General features: G+C 43.4%; 1 protein-coding gene across 2 annotated transcripts in view; it reads right to left on the bottom strand.

Annotated features, from left to right (window-relative positions):
• Positions 1 to 23,138, bottom strand: part of ANTXR1 (ANTXR cell adhesion molecule 1) — a 221,186-nt gene that overhangs the window by 123,174 nt on the left and 74,874 nt on the right. For both annotated transcript variants that reach the window (XM_048829199.2, XM_048829198.2), the window contains exon 13: positions 4,137 to 4,232. In XM_048829199.2, coding sequence (XP_048685156.1) covers positions 4,137 to 4,232 — 96 coding nt within the window. The remainder of the gene's footprint in view (positions 1 to 4,136; positions 4,233 to 23,138) is intronic.

The following is a 23,138-nucleotide window of genomic DNA, read 5'->3' as shown; positions in this document are numbered from 1 at the left end:
ACTGTAAGACACAGGAGGTAGCTGTCCCACTCTACTCAGCACTGGTAAGGCCTCATCTGGAGTACTGTGTCCAGTTCTGGGCATCTTTAGGAAAGATGTGGACAAACTGGAGAGAATCCAGAGGAGACCAACAAAAAATGATAAAAGGTTTAGAAAAACTGACCTATGAGGAAAGGCTTAAAAACTGGGCACATGTAATCTTGAGAAAAGAAGAGTGAGGGGTGCAACCTAATAACAGTCTTCATATATGTTAAGAACTCTTATAAAGAGGACTGTGGTCAATTGTTCTCCATGTCCATTGAAGGTCAGCAAGAACTAATGATCTTAATCTGCAGCAAGGGAGATTTAGGTTAGATATTAGGAAAAAAAAATTCTAACTCTAAGGGTAGTTAAGCTCTGGACCAGGTTACCAAGGAGGTTGCAGAATCCCCGTCATTGGAGGTTTTTAAGAACAGGTTGGACAAACCCCTGTCAGGGATGGTCTAGGTTTACTTGGTCCTGCCTCAGCACAAGGGGCTGGACTTGATGACCTCTCAAGGTCCCTTCCAGCTCTACATTTTTATGATTCTATGACCAGGGAAAAGATAAGGGGGAAGGCGGGGTGGAGGGGGGGAGGGAGGGATAATTTTTCAGTTTACCTGAGGCAAAAAACAGAATAGTGCCTCCAATATTCAGTCAGTTACAGAGTGGTTGAGGGAACTGGGAGTCAGGACTTCTGGGCCTAAACTTTCAATGATTTGGAGCAAAACCATTTTTGGGTGCCCAACTGAAAGCAAATCATAAGGGTCTGATTTTCAGAGGACGAGTGCTCAGCATTTTCTGAAAATCAGGCCCCAAAAAGATGTGTCAAAATTGGACACCCCAAAATGAATAGGCATGTTTGATAATTTGACCTCTCTGTGTCTGGATAACCCTTGCCTGACTTATGTCAGTAAAGTGTTGTGGGATGCCTAGAGGAAAGGTGGGTGCTCTGTAAAATAAATTGGTTTAACCTCCCTCTACGTTCAGTAGGTCCATATTATTTTATATCCCCTACCAGGACTGCAGGGACTGCAACCAGGAAACAAGCTGAAGGATGTCCTTTCTGTGCTTCTCACCATCTTTGCTCTTATAGGGCCAGATTCTGTTCTCATTTATTCAGACATAAATCTACAATAACTCCAGTGGAATTACTCCAGACTCACTCTGGTATAACCAAGAACAGAATGCAGCCTACTCCAAGCAGTGCATTGTTCTTGGCTATTATTTCCTTGACTAGCTGCATGTTTGACTCTTATACAATCCCCAGAGTGGCAATTTTTATTCTCATTCCAGCTTATGTGCTGGGTGTTTCATTGCCCCAGTACACCCCGCCACCCCTCCACAGCCCTCTCTGTGGTGGAAAGAATGTGTGTAATCTCATTGTCCTTGTCTTGATTAGGAAAAGAAGTGAAGTTTAGCTTGAGCTTAGCTAGCATGACCTAAATGCCACCTTTTTCCAAGGAGAGATGCAGGGTTATACCTGTGGCTTGATATTAGCTGGTTGGATTGTAGCCTAGGCTCCTGCCTAGGTGTTAGGCCTAGCAAGGGTACAACTCAACTAGCTATAAGGTGTTACCCTGAATCTCAACTAGGAAAAAGGAGTTAAGTCAGACTTAGCGACCTTAGCTAAGCTTGATCTAACCTGGAGCACTTCTCATAGTCAAGCCATGGAAAATTACAATGGCTTGTAACTTTATTGTCCCTGTGGGAGAGGAAAAGCCACAGATGCTGGAATCGTGTCAAAGAAAGGAACTGTCATTGTTAAGTCCTTTAGGACCTACTGTAGGGAATCAGGGATGGAAACTTAGGGCCAGATCCTTCATTTCTCTCAGTCAAAACTCATATTGACTTCAGAGAGGGTAAGGACTGAGGGCCAGGTTCTGAGCGCCTCACTCATGCCGACCAACACTGAAAGCCATGTGTGTCCTAGGGTACGTCTACACAGAAGCAAGTCCCAGAGCCCAGGACAGCTAATGTGTCATGGGGCTCAGGCTTGCAGGGCTAAAAATGGCAGTGTAGACACTGGGTCTCAGGCTGGAGCCTTAGCTCTGAGATCCTCCCCAATCATGGGGTTTCAGAGCCTGAGCTTGAAATGTCTACAGTACTATCTCAAGATCCACAGCCTGAGCTCGGTGAGCTGGTCAGCTGACCTGGGCTTTGAGACTTGGTGTTGTGGGACTCTTATCATTGCTGTGCAGACAGACCTCTACTAACTACAGCGGGACCGCTCGTGGAGTAAGACACTATCCAGTGTGATAAAAACATCAGATCCTCAGCTGGTGTAAATCAGCACAGCTCCATTGACTTCAATGAAATGATACCAATTTACACCAGGTGAGGATTTGGCCTTTGGCCCAGAGTATTAGAATCTTGCTCTGAGCGAGGACTGGAGAATGGGGTACTCAGAGAATGTCTCTCTCCATGTTAACGTCCCGGTCAGGTCTTTCACTAGGTTGTTTGTGTTTGGGTTTTTTTAAAATCATCTTAACTGGAGAGGAATTGAGCCTAATTTTAGAGATCCCTGTGGGAGTAGATGGGTGTCAGAGTTTGTATAACTTTGTTATTCATGACTGACAAGTTGTAGGGGGTAGCTGTAAAATATAATTTTATGGCTCTTCAGGGTTACTGTAGACTCACACTCTATGTTTCCTCCTCTTCCTCAAGCTTAACAGTGCTTCTTGCATCTTTCTAGCATATTTCCTGTTTTTTCTCCCTCCAACTTTTGGTTCCAAATATTTTGGCTGGCTGCAGTCCAGACTGAGAACCAAGCAAATTGCTGGATTCTTCCACACAGCCTTCCAGAAAGCCACAGTAAAGCCGAGACTGGAGTTAGATGTTAGAGGTGTGGTCGAGCACCTCATTTAAATACTGTCCCCACCCCTGTATTTAAAGAAGCTACGGCACAGAAATGAGAAGGATGCACATGCTGAGAGTGGGGTCAGATTCAGGCTACGTCTACACTAGGAGTCAGGGATGTGATTCCCAGCTCTTGTAGACAAACTTGCGCAAGGACTCATTGAGCAACTGTGCTAAAAATAGTCGTGTAGCAACGGGCAATGGCAGTGGTTAGCTGCCTTGAGTATGTAGCCACAGTGTCTAGGGGGGTTTGTATTCAGCACAGCTAGCCTCTTGTGTGCACCACCAACCATTGCACACACAATGCACCAAGCTGTCCACTTGCACTTTCATTTATCCACTTTGCACATGCAAACGAGGGGTGGAATCCTAGTCCCACCGGATTAAATGGCAAAACTCCCACTGATTTCCATTCTGACAGAATTTCATCTGTGGCATTTTCCGAATATACCCTCCTTTGGAAACATGGCCTGAAAGGTCATTCTACAGTAGTTGGCATTTCATCTTCCATCATTCTGTTGAAGTGTACGTAGGTCGAAATGTCGATTCAGCAGAGCATCCTGGGTTAGTTTCATTCATCTCGGAACCTGCTCCTGTATACATCTCCTGAAACCCTTTCCTATTTTAGTGCCTCATCCTAAACCTTGCCATACCTGTAACTCCCACTGATGTCAAGGGGAGTTTTGCCTCTTCTGTAACTCCATGACCTATTTACTGTTCTGATGCACTGAGTGACCTTTGCATCTACTGTAAATAGAGTGATGAATTGCGCACTTCATCCCAGAATCCTTTGGAGACCCATAAACATGGATACATTTGGAAACAATGTTGCTTTTATATGGGGGGAGGCCAAAGGAGACCATGGGCCAGATGAATCCCTGGAACAAGTCCATGGATTTCAGCAGACTTATTCCAGAGATGAATTTGGCTGGATATGTTGCCTGGGTCATTCCTATTTAATTAAAAAATATGCCAAGACTAACTTAAGTGTTTAGAAATGAGCTTATCACTCAGAAATACTTTTATTCCCGGTAATAAAAATCCTCCCCCTCACTGCCCCGGATGCACACTAAATTATCACTGGCTTGGAATCCACAGCAGTTTCTCTCGGTTTGCAGTTTGGTTATCAGAGGCTACTGCTTGTCAGCTTTCTATGTCTGTTGTCCATGCCAGCACCTCTGCTGTTATTTCGCTCCATGCCCCTGACAGCGCGGTTACAGCTACAATGCAGACAGACGGGGGTGGAAGCAGGGACTTACCACTGTACAGCACAGAGGCCAGAACCACCAGAGCAGAGCCAGCATCAGGAGAAGGAATAGGATCAACAAGGCGATGGCCAGGATGGTCCCATCAGACTGCCAGGGGGAGAGGCAAAGAGAATGTGAGATGCAGCAGGAGCTAAATACAAACTCCTCCCTCCCCAGCACCTGCAAAGCATCCTGCATTTATATGTGTGCACACGGTTCTTTGCACCCAGTAATTACCCTGATAGACCTTTGCACATTGAGTTTATTTTTACTTACAAAGCACAATTTCCCAGCCCCCCGTTCCCTGACACCTTCCCTCCTCCTCTCACCCACGTCATCACTTAGTCTTTTCAGTGCTAGTGGAAGCTGATGCCCTCATAGCCCTGCAGAAGGAGAGCATCTCTTTATTCAGAGGACAGGTGTAGCAGCTATGCAAGAGGATCCACCTCCAGGGGCAAGAAAGGAGTTCTTTGCCTCTCAGCGGAGAATGACAACAAGGGGGACCAATCAGAGCTGGTTTATTGAGTGGTGTGGACACTTGCCCACTCTGCAATGGACTGAGACCACCAGTTCATTTCTTATAGACCTCTGAACAGCAGCTGGACGGTAACCCAATTTAACCTTAGAGGGTGGAGGTGTTTGATGACTATGATCAAGGCCTTAAGCCACCCAGTCCCACAGTTAATTTATCTGTCACATTTAGATGAATTAATGACAGTGGCTTTTTTGAGGTGAAAGGCTATTTTGGCTCAGAAGCAGCTCAAAATACCAGTTAAATGGTCCATAGCTACATGGGATTCTGCAGTTGTCATCCAACTACATATCAGGACCACTGGGAATTGATTGGCAGGACTGGGACTAGAACTCATATTCTCCTGCTCCAAAAGGTGGCACTAAAGGTGAAGCTCATTAGCTCTTCTTTTCTATTCTATATCGGTTCTTAGACAGTGCTCATCAGCATAGTATCGCAGCACCTTCCAGTAGTGCCTTAGCTATTAGCAGCGTAGGGATTAGTTCACAGAGCTGGGCAGTTCTGAAACCAATCAATAGACGGCCATGGTGCACACACACAGTAACCCAGTGGGTTTTCAACCTTTTCCGTATCAGAACCCTATCTCCCCCCTAAGGATTCCCCTCCCATCTAGCTGGAACCCCTCTCCCATTTAGCAGTATGGGAAGGACAGGTTAATTGCAGCCCCCTGACACCTGTTTGCAAATCCCACATTGAGAACTTCTGCACTATCCCACTCACTGCAGCAATCAAAATTGAACATGACATGTCTCATTGCTTCCAGATTTAATTTGAGGGATAGGCTCTTAGCTTCCTGAGATAAGCCAGTGTTTCTATGCCATTCCTGTCTTCTATCATCAGGCTTTGGGATCAGCAAGTAGGCAATTTATTTTGGTTGGAGTCCAGTTGAGATGTTTTTGGTCTAAGAGCCAGACAGTTTTTTTTTTTAAAAATCAAGATTACAGCTTCTTATGGAGGCCTCTCATGATATCAGGTTGAACTGGAGGGTTCTGGAGGTTCTGTTATCCAGGTGTTTATTTAAGTAGCTGTCATTCATTGGCTGACTGATCACAATGTTATCGTCAGCAGTGTGAGCTCAACCAATGAAAAATCAGGTCAGGAAGGTTTCTCAAACCCGTTTGGAATTTAGAAATAATTGCTAGAAAACTGGCAACCCAATCCCCCAAACACAGAGAGATGGAGACAGCCAGCTCAGGCAAAAGAAAAATCTCCCCAAACCTTTCACGGGACCCCAACTAAACTCTCTAATATATGCTGGGGATCCCTATGATCCCTAGCCTCGGATCAGAAGGGCACGAAGTTAGCTGAAAGCCACCATAGCCCACCCCGCTCACTCCCTATGCTTTGTGTTCTTAACTTCACAGTTAGAGGCAGAGCACAGAATCTCTCCCATTGTGCCCTCACTGGGAGCTGCTGAGTACTGGGCACTCCAGAAAAGGTACCCCCCCTCCCTCCGTCCCCATTGCATTAGCTGCCACAGAAGCACAGAAGAAACAGTCTCAGGAAATCTTTAGGCTCCCATTGCTCTTTGCTCCCATCACTTCTTTGTTGCCCGTCGCTCACAAAAGCATCTTTTAATTAACAATAGCTTACAATCTGATTGCTACAAAACAAAGAAAAATTAAAGAGCTTTTTATAATTGTCTGTTAACCACAATTTGGTTTTAGATTTTTCTTTTGCAATTGCCTGTAAATACCCTGCTACATTACTCTATCGCATCTGGTTTTATGCTAGGCATCTTAAGTTGCCAGATGTTATACTGTATCTCAAAGCAAAGAATCAGCCAGACAGATTTGGAAGGATTCTGTACGCGACATTTTCACGTCCTTACGCAGGCAATTACTCTTACTGAAGTTCAGCTTTGTCTGAATGAGGATTGCAGGATTTGATCTGATGTACCCACCAAAAATGCTACCTTGAAAAAATGTTGGTTTTAATTTTTACAAACTTCAAAAGATTGAATCTAGAGTTTGTGACTACAACTTCTGAAATACATAATGTTTTATTTTACCAATTTACTGATATTCTCAGCCTATTAATACTGTGCACTGTGTACTCTGACATAAAACACATTAAAAATAAGAGTGATCAGCCTTTTGCCTAAAACTACATCAGTCCTGAGTGATTGCGTGAATCCAGACTGCTGTGACAGCTGTAAAAATCTCTGCCAAACACTAGCCTAGGTGTAAAACTTGTGTAATTTACTCCTTGACAACTGCTGAGATGCACCAACTATGCTTGGAGTGGTCTTTTAGTTTTAAATGTCTTGCTATGATACCAAATATTTTTTAAAAAATTTTTTGCCTCTAATGTGCTGCAGATTTTACATGGTAGGACTCTGACGTCCAGACTTTGAAACAAATATGTTGGTAGAGAGAGCAAGGCAGACGGGGGATGAAACCATATTTTCACTGCTAAAGAGTCCAGTGAAGCCAGAAATTGCTGCAGAGTGTTGTTGGCAGTGGAAGGACAATGAAAACAAACACTGGAATATATTTTAAAACATAAATTGGCTCTATTAATAGGAAATCTTATAGAAAACATATTGGAGGCATTTCCTAATAGATTCCTTCCTCCCCCCACCCCTGAAAAATCATAATAAAATCCAAGAATTCTTGGCTTAGGGACATCAGTAGTCGAAAGAATGCACTTTACAGTAAAGCGCACACATGTTAAAAACATATGGCAGGATCCATAAATGCAGGGTAGCTGTGGAAGGTTTTTCTGTAAGGGAAACTTTTCACTTGAGTTCTATTTTGGCATTCTATTCTGCATCAACACTTCAGTCTGGTGTTAGTGGGTGCTGTGCCACTGGAGGTGCCCATCTGTCAGACAAGGAGTAAAACTGAGGTCCCAACCACTTATTTATTATTTGTATTATCGTAGTGCCTAACAGCCCCAGTCACGGACCAGGATCCCTTTGCGCTAGGCGCTGTACAAACAAAGAAAAAAAAGATGGTCCCTGCAACAAAGAACTTATCATCTAAGTACTGGTCTTTAAGGATCCCGTGGTACTCAGATGTGTTCATACGAGAGGAACCTGAACCAGAACCTTGGATCGCCTCACACTCAAATTTGGGTTTAAGAGTGGATTGAAAATTCAGTTCCATATTCAACAGTTGTGTCTTATCTCTAAACTCTCACTATACGTCATTGAGATGAGTATTATTGCTATTTTAGAGGGAGAGAAAATGGAGGAACTGCAAGTTTATAGCATGACAAAGGTGCTCAAATATGTACCCAAAGTCCTAGGAGGGCTTTGACAGTCCATGTTGCTGAGGCTTCACTGCTATTATTATTTGAGCGAGCTCGATCAAAGCTAGCTCAGGTACGTCCACATGTGCTTCCGTCACACCGCTGACTGCAGCACAGACATACCCTTAGACACCGAGGGGGATTTCCTCCAACACTCAGAACTGGCCTAACTCCAACACTCACTGAAGTCCATGGGAATTTAACCGTTGGCTTTGTGTGAGCAGAGTTAGGCCAGTGTTTCTGAAAATCCCACGCACAGCTTTGAATGAATTCCCAGCGATTTTTCTCTGGAGAGAAAGGAGAAACTTCTCTGTTGTTCAGTTTCCTTTTTTGATGTACAATGGAAGGGAAGATAATGGGGTGAGCCTTCTTCTCACCACAGATTTAGACAGCTCTTATCCTTTCCAATAGACTTCACTGGGGACAGCTTTCATTACAGAAGTGACAGCTGACATCTATCATTCTTTTTATCACATATGTATTTACTTTTGAAACAATCTGGTGAAACAATTTGGTCCAATAAAAAGGAAAAGAAAACTCTTTTTAGATTCCAGTTTGCTTTGATCACATGCTGTGTGCAACTTCTTGAGTGGCAGACAACTCGGTGAGGGACGTGACCATAAAATACCTGCTCTAGGCTCACCCAGTGTATGTAATCTAGTCTACCTTGCTATGAAGTGATATGCCCTATGGAAAAACCCAACTGAATTTAAAAGATTAGAACCTTTGTGTAGGCTTTTGGCGCATCCTCTGTTATTTGTATTGTGAGAGTGCTACAGACCCTGCTGAAATCAAGGCCACATTGTGCTAGGTGCGGTACAAAAATATAGTACAAGACAAATGGGGAACTGAGGTCAGAGAGGACAATGCTCTAATCCTGCAAATCCTCCTACTTCAGTGAGACTGCCCACAAGCTTCAAATTAAGCATGTGCTTAAGTTTTTGCAAGATCAGGGCCTAAGTGATTTCCCAATGACATACTAGGAGTCTGTAGAAGAGCTAAGAGAGGAATCCAGATTTCCTGAGTCACAGGGCCATGCCTTAACCAGAAAGCCTGCCTATTAAATTCAATAAGGAATTGCATCTCTGCTATATAATTTGGTAGGATGGCTACAAATCTACACAAATCTCAGCTTCCTTATTAAAGATTAAAGGCTTTAATGATGAATTCTAGAGAATTGGGGTTGGAAGAGACCTGAGGAGGTCATCTAGTCCAACCCCCTGCTCAAAGCAGGACCAATCCCCAATTTTTGCCCTGGATCCCAAATGGCCCCCTTAAGGATTGAACTCACAACCCTGGGTTTAGCAGGCCAATGCTCAAACCACTGAGCTATCCCTCCCCCCTGTTGCTATGTGCTGCAGTCACGCCTCTGATTGCTGGGTGGACATACCCTGAGATCTACCAAGACATTTCCTACATTAGCGACAGAACAGGCCTCAGATGCAGGGCCTGCTGCAATGAAAAGACTCACACTGACTGGGCTTTACATAAGGCTCCTAATTGACTTCCACCTGGCCTGGATACAAGCTAGCCATCTAGGGGCAAATGACTTCATGTTCCATTTTTCCACCCTCAGAACCATCCACTACTAGAATAGAGAGAGTGCTCAGTAATTGCTATTATTCCTCTTGCAAAGCAACTGTCACACAATCACCAGTATTAAAAAACCCTGCTCTTTCTATGCTAGAGGCTGAAACAGGACCAGGCACTAGTGAGCAGCTGCACACGTCAACTCTAGTGATGTTGATCCTTGTTACTTTATCGGGACTAATAAGACTTCAGGTGCTACAGTTCTAAAAGATTAACAGCCTTGCAGCAAGGAGCAGCTCTGATCAAAATGAGCTGGGCCTCACAGTTGCTAAGTCTCAGCACTTTGCTTGCAGCAGTAGAGGAGTATCTTTATTATCTTATTTTACAGAGGTTGTTACGTTTCCTTTTATCCTGGCATAAAGTGAATGCTGTGGGATGGATGCAGAGAACTTCTGTGCAGCAACCTGCTTCTTTTAGGGCCAGTCTACTCACAAACTTGCACTGAAATAACTAACATCTTTTCCATGCAAGTCTAGGTGTGGGCATTATTATTTTGGAACAAAATCAATGTATTTTGATCTTGCTCGAGCGGATAATAATAAAAGATATTACCTCACCTCCCTCGTCTCTCTGGATAATACTAGACTTTCATTTAGCAATCAGAGTCTGTTATCCACACACACTTGCACCGAAATGACCAAAAGTATGAATTAAAACCCATTTAGGTCTTAGGATGCAAGTTTGTGCATAGGCCAACCCTTTCTAAAAATATGCTACATACATTTCTTTGGGCATCAACTGAAGCAACAGAAGCTATAGAAATGACAGTGGAAGAACAGATTTTTCTCACAATGGTCAGTGCTTGTGTTGATGGGTTTTATTTTTTGTGAGCTGCGAAAAGAAGAAAAGTAACAGTTCTGAATGTCTTGTCTCTCCATAGTCGTATGCAACGCCAAGTAAATTAGAAACTGTACTAGAGGAGTGATGGGAAAAGTTTCGAAAGAATCTTCTCTCACTTGCCTCTCAGATTCACTCCTGCGGCCCCAGTCCTGCAACTGGATCTATGCTGGTGGCCCAGTTTGCCTGCATGGAACCCCACTGAACTCCACATGAGTGCACGATCCACCTGCAGAATCAGGACTAGAACTGGTTAAAATAATTTTTTTTAAATGGAAAGTGCAGTTTTCTCAAAATTAAAACATTTTGTTGGAATGTGTCGATTTCAAGAAAAATTTAGATGGGGGGAAGTTTCAGAATGAATCATTATGACTTTCTCATTTTGTTTTGACAGTGTTGAAACATTTTGTTTGTCAGTAAAAAGGTTTTGTTTTGATGTTATCATTTCCATTAATTTTGTTTTGACTTTTAAAAGTAGTATTTTGCTATAATGTTATATTAATATATTAAATATTATATGTATGCAAATTTCATCTTTTATGTTTGAACATGATTGAAATGAAATTATTCAGTGTCATAGAAGCAATATGTTTCAAGGTTTCTGGATCAGTTTGGGGGGGAATATCTGTTCCATGAAAAATTTTAACTTTCCATTCTGATTCAGACCAGCTCCAATCAGGACCTTAGCTTGTAAGTAGCACAGGGCATGAGCATGCTTTCTGTGGAGTACCTTGCATACTTGTGGGTGCTAATAAAATAATCTACCTAGCAATATTAGTGCACAGAACAATTTCAGCAATTCAACTCCTAGTGTGATCTGTATTAGCAGAAAAGGTCAATGCAAATTATATTTGCAGCGTAAAGTAATGAAGATCAATTTATTTTAAAAACAAATCTGAGACCCTATGCCCTATGGTCCCCACAAAGCACTCCCTCAACTAATAAGATACAGGTCAAAGGCCGAGGAAAATGCTCATTAAATGTAGTTTGCATTTCACAAAGCTTCTATTGATACAATTGTGCAGTTCACCTTAATTGCCTGTAGACTTAGGAACACTGATAATTGGCAAAGCCTTCATTCTACAGTCCAGAACAGAGTCAGAATTGAAAAATGCATTTAGAAAGGAACTGTATTGAAGAAAATAACCCCAGAGTGAAGGGGGGCTGTTGTTTTTAATACAGTCTGCAGTGCTTTTCACAGTCACATGGTCTTTTTTGTTGTTATTGTTGTTTAAAGATCAAATCCACCCAGCATTGCTGAACATTTGAAAGTTGTTTAAGTCTCGTCTGTCTTCCAAATGGCCACAAAACCGATGCAGAGGTGCATCAAAGAGTCCTTTCTCCTCCCAGTTTTACTCCTAAAATTGAGTAAAGGTTAAGAGGCCCAGTTCTGCCTTCCCGCTAATTTTAATGGGAGATACGCCCATGGGAGAACTGGAATCTAAGTGCAGTTCTTATGTTTTCTGAAGTGCTTGGTCTGTACCACATCTTGTTCCTCATCAGACATTCCAGGCAATTTGTTACTGGTCACCCCTGTCACCTCCACTGCGGTGTGGCGACTGCCTCATTAAAGGCAGGTCTGTAAGCTATAAGGCCTTCCATCTTCCCCAAGCTGGGGTCCGGTGCAGGGAGTCACAGGCACCCATGTCCCCAGGGGTTCTGCATTCCACAGCAAGGCTTGGTTTGGCTCAGTTGCTTCAGCAATTCCGGTACTGCAGCGTTTTCTGAATGAGAAACACTGCCCAGGACTGCCAGCTGCTGTGAAGGAGCTCGCTTCCTGGCTAGGCATTAGATCACTCCACGATTTTCCTCTCAAAGAGCCATTTGCAGCTCCAGAGTCTCAAGCCATGTAACGAGCGGGGGGTAGGGTTTTTTATAGGTGCGGGATGGATTGACAGCTTTGAAGAGATCAGCCACAGCACGTATGGAGGCAACGTAAGCTTCTTCCATGCTGCCTCTTGCCAACGTGCCTCACTTGTGAGCTGACGGGATCCCCTTTCCAAGAGAAAGCGTAGCTTATTTTTCCATGCTCATTCAATCCAGGACCTCCCTGCTGAGACTGCCTGCTGTGAGGTGGGAAGATGTCCACTGTGAACTGGACTGACCCCACAGGCCACAGAACTAATGGCAGATCACCACCAGTCAATAATTGCCCTAGTCTGTTCACTCCCTCTGAAGCAGTGGTTCTCAAGCAGGAGTACACAGACCCCCGGCGGTACGCAGAGGTCTTCCAAAGGAGCTCATCAACTCATCTAGATACTTGCCTAATTTTGCAACAGGCTACCTTAAAAGCATTAGTGAAGTCAGTACAAACTCAAATTTCATACAGACGACTTGTTTAGACTGCTCTATATACTATACACTGAAATATAAGTACAATATTTATATTCCAATTGATTTATTTTATAATTATATGGTAAAAATGAGAAAGGAAGCAATTTGTCAGTAATAGTGTGCCGTGACACTTTTGTATTTTTATGTCTGGTTTTATAATCAAGTACCAGTAGTTTTTAAGTGAGGAGAAACTTGGGGCTATGCAAGACAAATCAGACTTCTGAGAGGGGTACAGTCATCTGGAAATGTTGAAAGCCACTGCTCTGAAGCACCTGGCATTGGCCACAGTCAGAAGACAGGGTACTGGACTAGATGGACCATTGGTCTGACCCAGTCTGCCTGATCTTATGTTACTGACCTTGGGCAGATCTGAATGCTCAACCTACAGGAGAACCTTTCAACAGTTCCTTCACTGACTCTCTGAGCCATCCTGTCCCCTTGCAAAAAAGTGCTTTACATTTCTCCTTAGCTGAGACACGTACAGAGCTGCAAAAGACCTTAGTGCAAACAGCTGCAGTGCATGTCCTGCTGAATTCGTGTTCCTCTGAGCTGCTGGAACTTAAAGAAGGACTAAACCATATTCGTACCATTGACACTGTCACGTTGCAGAGGACAGTACAACTTAGTGCATGCAACTGTCAATGAGCTTTGATCCATACCAAAGGAAGCTGAAATGATCCCATAGGGCCTGATCCTGAAATTTGCTGAGGGTGCTCACCTTACGTCGTTGGGGCCACAAGGAAGGATTTTTAAAGTGCTCAACAATGCCAAACTCTGCTCCCATTAAAGTCAATAATCAAACATCTCTTGACTCCAATAGGAGCAGAATTAGGCCACTTTTGAAAACTGCACTATTAATTACCATCTGTCATGAGATGTAGCCTCTGGGCTCTCTGATTAAAGGGGGAGAATGTGCAGCAGTATGATATCTATAGCATAAATACCAGTTGTCAAGTTCCAGACTTATGGGTCTGGAGGCTACATGGATCCTTATTTTCTATCTCAAATAGAAGAATATATTTCTCAGGCAGACATATTAAAAGGCCCTGGATAAACCCAGTGTTAAATGCAGCAGGGAGGGAGTTGGTAATAGTCATAAGAATAGAAAATCACAGTTTTTCTTGGCCTATGAAAATACTCCAAGCCATTTGTATATTTAAAAATTATCCCTAGCTGTGTCCTGCTGTCTCTTCAATCCAAACTGTAAGCACTTAGGGCTTGATTGAGTCAGGGGATACTTTGACTTCTCTCAGCACAAAGGCCTTGGTAGCAGGAAACAAAGGAATCTCCTAAAAACAAAAAGGCCCACCCTGGAAGACATGTACCTTTCTAGGACACTGGAAAACAGGCTGGCAGCAGCCCGCTGAGACCAAGAACAATTCTAGTATGTAAGAAAACTAGCCTTATCTCCCAAATTATTAGATTGTGAGCTCTTTGGGGGAAGGGACTGTCTTTTTATTCTGTGTTTGTACAATGCCTGGCAGAAAGGGTTGTGGTCCAAGCCTGAAGCTTCTCGGTGCTACTGCAGTACAAATAAATAATAATACATTCATAATAAATGCTGAAGAAAACTGGAGGTTCCTTCCTACCCCCCGATCCCACCAGGAATGGGTTGAGACACATTGCCAGGGGCAGTACAGAGGATATTGATTATTAAATATTATTTGTACTACAGAAGTACCTACAGACCCTATCGGAGGTGGAGGCCCCGTTGACCAAGTGCTGTGCAAAGATATGGTGAGAAACAGTCCTTGCTCCAAGAACTTACACCCTAAATAGACAAGACAGGCAAAGGACTGGAGAAAGGAAGGACATAGATTGGAAGCTCTTTAGAACAGAAAACATCTTTTTCTTCTGTGTTTGTACTGTACCTAGCACTATGGTAATACAAATAATAATTATCCCCATTTTCCAGATGGAGAACTGAGGCCTAGAGAGATGAAGGTCCAAGGTCACACAGGGACCAGTGGCACAACTGGGATCAAGCCCAGATCTCCTGAGTCCCAGTCTAGTGCTCAAACCACAAGGCCATCCCTTCCCTTTACTCTTGCTCCTTCTGGCCCTGTTCTTTGTCTATGCAGAGGACTGAAGTCTCAGGGCTGTATATTTGGCACCTTTCCCCAACACTAAGTTCACCCATGTTGGCAATCTTTGTTCCTGTGTTTCCTTTTGCTTCAGGTAATGCACGAGCAATACAGGTTTAGAATCATTCATGGAGATGGGGAGGATTCTTTCCCCTGCTCTCTACACGGGGACAGGACATTTTCAAATAAAAGAAAAATAGTGCTTCCTTTTTTAAAAGGTAAAAGTTTAGAAAAGGCAACTTTAAATAACCTCCAAGACAAACAAATTAATCAAATATTTCCAGCCAGCCGAGCCTTGTCATACTGGAGATCTTGGCATCTGATCCCACAACTAAGTGTACAAACAGCCCACTGTCTCTGGGACTTTAATAATGCACTCACGCCAGCCATTCCCTTTTCTGACGGGGTAGCTGCCAATGGCCAGGCAGTCTGGGCCAAATGCCACCTTCACTTAAACCCATACCACAGCTACTCAACTTGAATGGGGTTGCATGACAGTAAGGAGGGGCAGAACTTGGCTCTTTGTCCACAAACCCCCCTGCTTTACACAGTAATTTCCCCTTGCTACTGAAAAAAAGCCAACTTTCTAATGCTTGTCATCGCCAGCCAAAACACAGCCATCCTCAGCTTTGGCTTGCAGCTAGCAGAGCCTTGGAAGGAAAACAAGAAATATGGGTTTGGTCTGAGAAAATTGGGTACAAGCTTAATATTTAAAAAGACAGAATCTCCCTCCACCCCCAGCACTCTCTCCTATATTAGAACAGGGGTACCTGAATATTGCAAGACTGAGCACTGCAATAACAGCATATTGGGAATGAAAGGGTTTCATCTGCATTCCATAACTTAATAACATCAGACTGGAAATAAGGCGTACATTTTTAACGGTGAGGGTAATTAATCACTGGAACAATTTGCCAAGGGTTGTGGTGGATTCTCCATCACTGGCAATTTTTTAATCAAGATGGGACGTTTTTCTAAAAGCTCTGCTCTAGTTCAAACAGGAATTAATTCAGGGAAGTCGTATGGCCTGTGTTTGCAAGAGGTAAGACTAGATGATCACAGCAGACCCTCCTGGTTTGATGATCTATGAAAATGCCCTTGGGTTTGTATTGCATTTGATAGAGGAGCTGAGATGGATATATGGACTGACCTCACCAGCAACAAAAACCTCTTTCAGAGTAACAGCCGTGTTAGTCTGTATTCGCAAAAAGAAAAGGAGTACTTGTGGCACCTTAGAGACTAACCAATTTATTTGAGCATGAGCTTTCGAAAGCTCATGCTCAAATAAATTGGTTAGTCTCTAAGGTGCCACAAGTACTCCTTTTCTTTTTTTGAAAAACCTCTTTATTCCCTGAAGCTACAGGGAGAGGTTGGTGGCTGGCCATGCTTTATAGAATCACAGAAACATAGACCTTGAAAGGACCTTGAGACCTAGTCCATCCTCTTACACCGAGGCAGGACCAAGCAGACCTAGACCTTCCCTGTCTCTGGACTTTGCCAGCTGCATTTAGCTCTTTGATCCTGCTCTGGGCAAACCTGGAGGATGGGGGAATAGGAACAGAGTACAGGCCTTCTTGAAACATCTCATTTTCCCCAGACAGATTCTGCCCTCACTTCCCTCTGCTCGGCCCAACCCTGCGGTCGGCCAGAGTGTGCTCTCTCTCTAACCAACTAAGGGTAGGTGTTGGCTAATTAATTAGGTCAGGCTAACTTTATAACCTGGCAAGCACTGGATATGATATTCCTGGCCCCTCTGCAGGACACGCTGATTTTCCATTGCATTGCTGGCAGATGGAATTCTGCTCTTAGCTTTAATGATCTCGCAGGTGTGTGGCATGGCCCAGCCAGGTTTCCTGTTATAGACTTCAGCCCTCAGATATCGGAATAGCAATAAGATATTTAGACACAACAAAAACAATCAGTGAGTAGTATTGAGGGGGTGGGGTATTTAATTTAAAATCACAATAATGAGATTTAGAGGGAAATCTCTCCTTATGTAACTCCCCTTCTAACTTCTTATTACCAATTATGTAATCCTGAATTAGCGCTAAAGAGATTCCAAGAGCTCTGAACCTTGGGAAAGTTTGGATCCAGATTTCACAGCTCACTCCTAACTCTGTTAAGGGCCAAACTTACATAATGTATCAGCTCTGAACACAATCTCTCTCTCTAACTTTGTGGAAGTTCAGAGCTCAGCTTTGTAGCTTGGGCCCCTACAGTACCAGCAAATCTGACATAGAGTAAGATGAGGAGTGCTGGTCAGAGTGACAGCAATGGTTCACATAAAATACAGACAGACCTAAATCAATCTTCACTCAAAGCTTAAACCAAAACATCTACGGGGCTAAAACCTTCCCTTTGCTTTGTTGTTATGCACCATTGCACTTCTTGTGTCAGTCCAGAAGTGAAAGTATCGAAATTCCACATCAAATACAGCTCCTGCTTTACCACAGTAGAGAATTTGGCCTACAGTTTTTCCTTACATCTGATTTCTCTCTGTGCTAAAGAGAGATTCAACTTTGCAAAAGCAACCCGTGGAATTCTAAGTAAATGTCTCTTATTGACTCCAGAAGGATATGATCAAATTACAACCAAACATTTGTTTAGCCAAGGGTCATCCCTGCTCATGAGATCTGAAAGTCAAGCTGGGTTCTTCCTCACTCCCACATCCTCATCAATGGTGCATTTGGAACTTGGTTTATTTTGCTAATGCATATGTGCATCTCTAGACAAATTCTGGACTACCTGATATCTAGCACAAGACACTTAAAGAGGCTTCATGTATGTAACTAACTTTGCTGTCTGAAAGAATTGCTTTTGAAAATCCATTCTGTGATTAAGATGTAAGAAGGAAAAATAAAATCTTAAACCACTGACGTCCTGCAGATTATTTCACATCTCAGGCTTGGAAATAGCCAATTTTATTTTTTTAATGTAGACTTTGTACAGTCCAGATCACGTCTTTTTGTTTTGTTTCTAGGTTATTACATTTTTCCAAAAACATACTTTATTATGGAAACACTGACAGCCCCTTGACTGCAAATGCTTCTCTTTGGAAAAAATGCATTTTTTTTGCATTTTTAAAATGTTTTACTCAGTAAGCCATGCTTATCTATGCTATATTAAGAACTGGAGAGATTATCATCATCATTTCTTCTGAGAGACAGAGAGTTCTAGTGGACTATAAGCAAAGCATGGGAGTAAAATATCCTAAGTGACTTAGGAGCCTTTTTCCCATTTTAGTCACTTTTGAAAATGGGATTTAGCCACTTTTGAAAATTTTGTCCTTGCATTTTTGGTTCTGTCACTGGCTTAGGTCCTCATTCAGGAAAGCATTTCTATTCAGGAAGAGTGCTTAAAATGCTTAAACTTTAAGCATATTTTAAGTCCCATTGTGGCCAACGGGACTTCGCTTTAATGTATAAAGATGGACTTAAGCACATAGGATCATAGAATATCAGGGTTGGAAGGGACCTCAGGAGGTCATCTAGGCCAATCCCCTGCTCAAAGCAGGACCAATCCCCAACTAAATCATCCCAGCCAGGGCTTTGTCAAGCCTGATCTTAAAAACCTCTAAGGATGGAGATTCCACCACCTCCCTAGGTAACCCATTCCCGTGCTTCATCACCCTCATAGTGAGAAAGTTTTTCCTAACGTCCAACCTAAACCTCCCCCACTGCAACTTGAGACCATTGCTCCTTGTTCTGTCATCTGGTACCACTGAAAACAGTCTAGATCCACCATCTTTGGAACCCCCTTTCAGGTAGTTGAAAGCAGCTATCAAATCCCCCCCTCATTCTTCTCTTCCGCAGACTAAACAATCCCAGTTCCCTCAGCCTCTCCTCATTAGTCATGTGCTCCAGCCCCTAATCATTTCTGCTGCCCTCCACTGTACTCTTTCCAGTTTTTCCACATCCTTCTTGTAGTGTGGGGCCCAAAACTGGACACAGTACTCCAGATGCTTAAGTGCAGTCCTGAATCAAGGTCTGTCTGACTTTGGGCAAGTCACTAAGGGCTTGTCTACACAGAGACATCGTGAATGGTAAATCGGGCTGTGCATCTACAGTGCTCTAGCCTGCCATATGTTCTGTGGCCATGTGGACCCTGCTAGGGTGCACTGAATGTTCCATATGGTAGGGAATGCTTAGCAGGGTCCACACGGTCACTTACAGAAGTCTACATTACAAACGCTACAGTGACACAACTGTGGTGCTGTAGTGAAGACACTTACTACCTCTACGGAAGGGTTTTTTCTGTTGCTGCAGTAAATCCACCCCCTCGAGAGGTGGCAGCTAGGTCGACGGAAGAATTGTTCCATCGACCTAGCAGTTTCAAAGCTGGGGCTTAGGTAAGTACTGATTATTACTGGGTGGGCAGGGGCAGGCCTAGACCTACATCCCAGATCTGAGTATCCCTCAAACTTTGCAACATTATCCCCTCTCCAACATATCAGTGAGTAAGTTTGTACAATTTCTTGAGAACTGTGGGAGGCAGAATCAACGGCATCAGTCCTTATGACAAGATTCCTGTTTGCACATGCATGTGCAGAGATTGCACACACAGCCTGCAGCTTTGGAGGTTGTTTCAGCTCTATAACATAACAACTCTCTTTGTCATGATTATAAAAACAAAACAAAACAAAACCAACCTAGCTGTGACTGATCTGGGACTGACAGGTATTTGACAAGCACCATCCCTCAATGTTGGAAATGAGATCTATTTTGGGCCTTCCTAAAGGGCTTGGAATTGGACCAAGCTAGTCATCACATATGCGTCTTACTCCTTGTCTTCAGAATGTTTCCCTCGTTTTCTACTCCCTGAAACGTTGCAGCAGATTTCACACTGCAGATGGAGAAGTGCAAGGAACGGCTTATGTTAGACTCTGTGCGCTCACATAAAGTTCTGCTTATGCTCAGAGGGAGTCTGCGGAGCTGCATCAATTTACACTAGCTAAGGATCTGGTTCTCTATTTCACTGTATTTGGAGCCATAAAACAGCACACATACTGCTAGCCTGTCTCCCCGTGCTAGGAGGGTGTGGCACCATGCCCAGAGTCCGGCTCAGGTCCCTTTTACTCAGGACTTCAGCTTTGTTTCTTCCACATAAAATTCATACAGCACATCAAATCATCCTCTCCCCGCTAACCTGGGGATTTCTGCAGGGGCCTATCTATTCCCTACAGGCCGGCAGGGGGCCCTGCCTCACTGGACCACACTTCCTCACGAAGAGCCTTATTTACCATTGCCATGCACAAGAGCAAAGCTCTAGCAAACCAGAATGGTGGCATTTTACACCCCCTTTTGCACTGGTGCAAATGACTATATGCAATGGTAAATCCAGCTGTAAGTGCCCATTCCGAAGGAACACAATGGGAGTTTTACCATTGACTTCAACAGGAGCAAGATCGGATGCTAATGACACACTGTGGGCAATAAACGCTTTCGTGTGCAAACCTAACAGGAGAGAGATATAACAAGATCTAATAGCTGGAAGTTGAAGCCAGACAAATTCAAAACAAGACTCAAATTTGTAACAGTGCCAATAATTATCCAAAAAGAAAAGGAGTACTAGTGGCACCTTAGAGACTAACCAATTTATCTGAGCATAAGCTTTCGTGAGCTACAGCTCACTTCATCGGATGCATCCGATGAAGTGAGCTGTAGCTCACGAAAGCTTATGCTCAGATAAATTGGTTAGTCTCTAAGGTGCCACTAGTACTCCTTTTCTTTTTGTGAATACAGATTAACACGGCTGCTACTCTGAAACCAATAATTATCCATTGGAACAACCGACCAAGGGAAGTGGTGGAGTCTCCATCTTTTGATGTCTTCAGATCAGGACTGGATGCCTTTCTTGAAGAGATGCTTTAGTCAAACACAGGTGACTGGGATCCATAGAGGAGTAGCTGGGTGAAATGCTATATTCTATATTATACAGGAGATTGGACTGGATGATCAAATGGTCCATTCTGGATTTAAAAATCTACAAAACTATGATTTTTTTAACATGATGTAACAAATCAAATAAACAGAACTCCCTGAGTCTCAGTGAGCTCCTGGGCAGTTATGCTGAATATGCTGCCTAGAGGGCTGCCGAGGTTTGCCTGTGCTGCCAGCACCTTGCTGGAAACTGGTTTGGCCTGGATTTTTCAACATCACTTCAACATCAACATCTCCTTCCCCGGAATGTCAAAATTTTCCACTTTTGCAAAAACGGAGTCTGAGTATATTAAAAAAAGAAATAAAAAGAGGGGTTTTTTTTTTTGTATTAAGTGTTTGAAGGCTAAGTTTGTTAGGGTTTCTGTTTTCTTTACAGGATCAGATAAAATCCAAAAGGAAGCACTGGTTACATTTTTTCCCCTTGAAGAGTGAACGAATAGAATCAATGCAAACAAAAGCAAGTCAAATTAACCTAAACCTATGCAGTTATAATAGCTAAGCAAGGGGCTCACAGGTTTTACCGATACAGCTGATATTTGTTGTTTATTGACATTTAGAAACACAATTTCTGCAAATTGTACAGGTTGTTAATTCATGTGTTTCATTGCAGTTACCTTCCTCTTCCCTCTGTTTGTCTGTTAAAGCCACTCAGTGAGCCTAGTCTTTCATTAGGGTCAGATTGTCAACCCTGAACACAAACAGTGATGAGCAGTTATTTAATCCTACAAAAACAACAAGGAGTCAGGTGGCATCTTTAAGACTAACAGATTTATTTGGGCATAAGCTTTTGTGGGTAGTGGGTTTTTACCCACGAAAGCTAATGCCCAAATAAATCTGTTAGCCTTTAAGGTGCCACCGGACTCCTTATTGTTTTTGTGGATACAGACTAACACGGCTACTCCCTGATACTTAATCCTACAAGTTACTTTAATGGAACTACTGGTGTGAGTAGCCGTTGATTGTTGGGAGTAAGGGATTCACAATCTCGCCTTTAATTCACAGGCTCTTTTGGGGGAAGGACTGTTTCTTTTGTACAGCCCCTAGCACAATGAGGACTCCTCATCCTGATTTGGGATTTGCAGTGGGTTCTACTGCAGTACAAATATTAAATAATTGTAATTTGGAATGAGGTGTTCATGTGTTTGATTAAAGCCATCAGCTGAAACATCGTGGCTTTTCAAAACAAATGTTTTTATCAAATAGTGAGAATATTAGAGCTAGCGAATGGCACCGCAGTCTGGTGAAATGTTCCATACATGTTACATGTACACTCACATATATTTCCCGAGGGCTACGTCCACACTGTGAGTTAGGGGTGTGATCCCCCTGCTCGTGCACACGGGCTCACACTCGCTCTCATGCAGTTGTCACGAGTGTAAACAGCAGTGTGGCCACAGTCGCACAAGTAGCCGTAGGGAGGCACAGTGGAGCCATGCCAGGTACAAACCCACCTGAAAGCGGTAGGTATGTAGTCAGCCTGGCTCAGCCATGCCTGCACGTCACTGCTCGTGCCACTGTGGCTGCCCGGACATGTATGCTTGTGCTAGCTTGAGAAGAGCTAGCGTGAGTATGGGGGAGGAAGAGCTCAGTGGTTTGAGCATTGGCCTGCTAAACTCAGGGTTGTCAGTTCAATCCTTGAGGGGGCCATTTAGGGATCTGGGGCAAAAATTGGGGATTGGTCCTGCTTTGAGCAGGGGGTTGGACTAGATGACCTCCTGAGGTCCCTTCCAACCCTGATATTCTATATGTACACTAGCAGGGGAGTCACACCCATAGACATAGCTTCAGGAGCCGCTTCCAAAGTGATCTGGTCATTTAGGTGCCTAACTCCCATTTAAATCAACTCCTGCTGAATAAGGAATAAGGTGCCTCAATACATTTGAGAATCTGAACCCTAAGTGGCTAAGAGCCAGATTTTCAGGGCCTAAAAATGGGGAAAGGCGCAGAGTAAGATTTTAAAAAATGCCTAAGCAAGTCAGACTCCTAACTCCCATTGGAATCAGTGGCAGTTAGGAGTCTATCTGCATCTTTAGGTGTTAAAATACCTTTGAAAATCTGGCTCCAAATCCCTGCTGAAAATGGGACTCAGGCTCCTAGACATTAAATGCTTTTGAAAACTTTAGCCTGGATCTAGTATTCTCATTGTTTGATAAAATGTTATATATCTAGAGAGATTGCAGGGCTGGGGGACAGACAGACAGATAGACTGATAGAGTGCAGGGATTGATAGATTTGTCTGTCTCTATTCTCTAGGAGTCTTTAGATGCTGGACACAGAAGGCAGACCCTAAACTGTTAAATTAGCTTAGCTCCACTGACATCAGTGAAACTGCACCAGTTTTGTCCAGCTGAGAACCTGGCCCAGGATTTCAGGCAATGGGGTGTTATAAAAGCCTTGTCAGGCAGGAGTGATGGCGCCGACAGACTCAGTTAGTGATCTGATG

The sequence above is a fragment of the Caretta caretta genome, chromosome 26 (genome assembly GCF_965140235.1).
Source record: "Caretta caretta isolate rCarCar2 chromosome 26, rCarCar1.hap1, whole genome shotgun sequence".
Classification (NCBI taxonomy): Eukaryota; Metazoa; Chordata; order Testudines; family Cheloniidae; genus Caretta; species Caretta caretta.
Note: the sequence above shows the minus strand (reverse complement) of the source record. Positions and strands in the feature narration are given on the sequence as shown.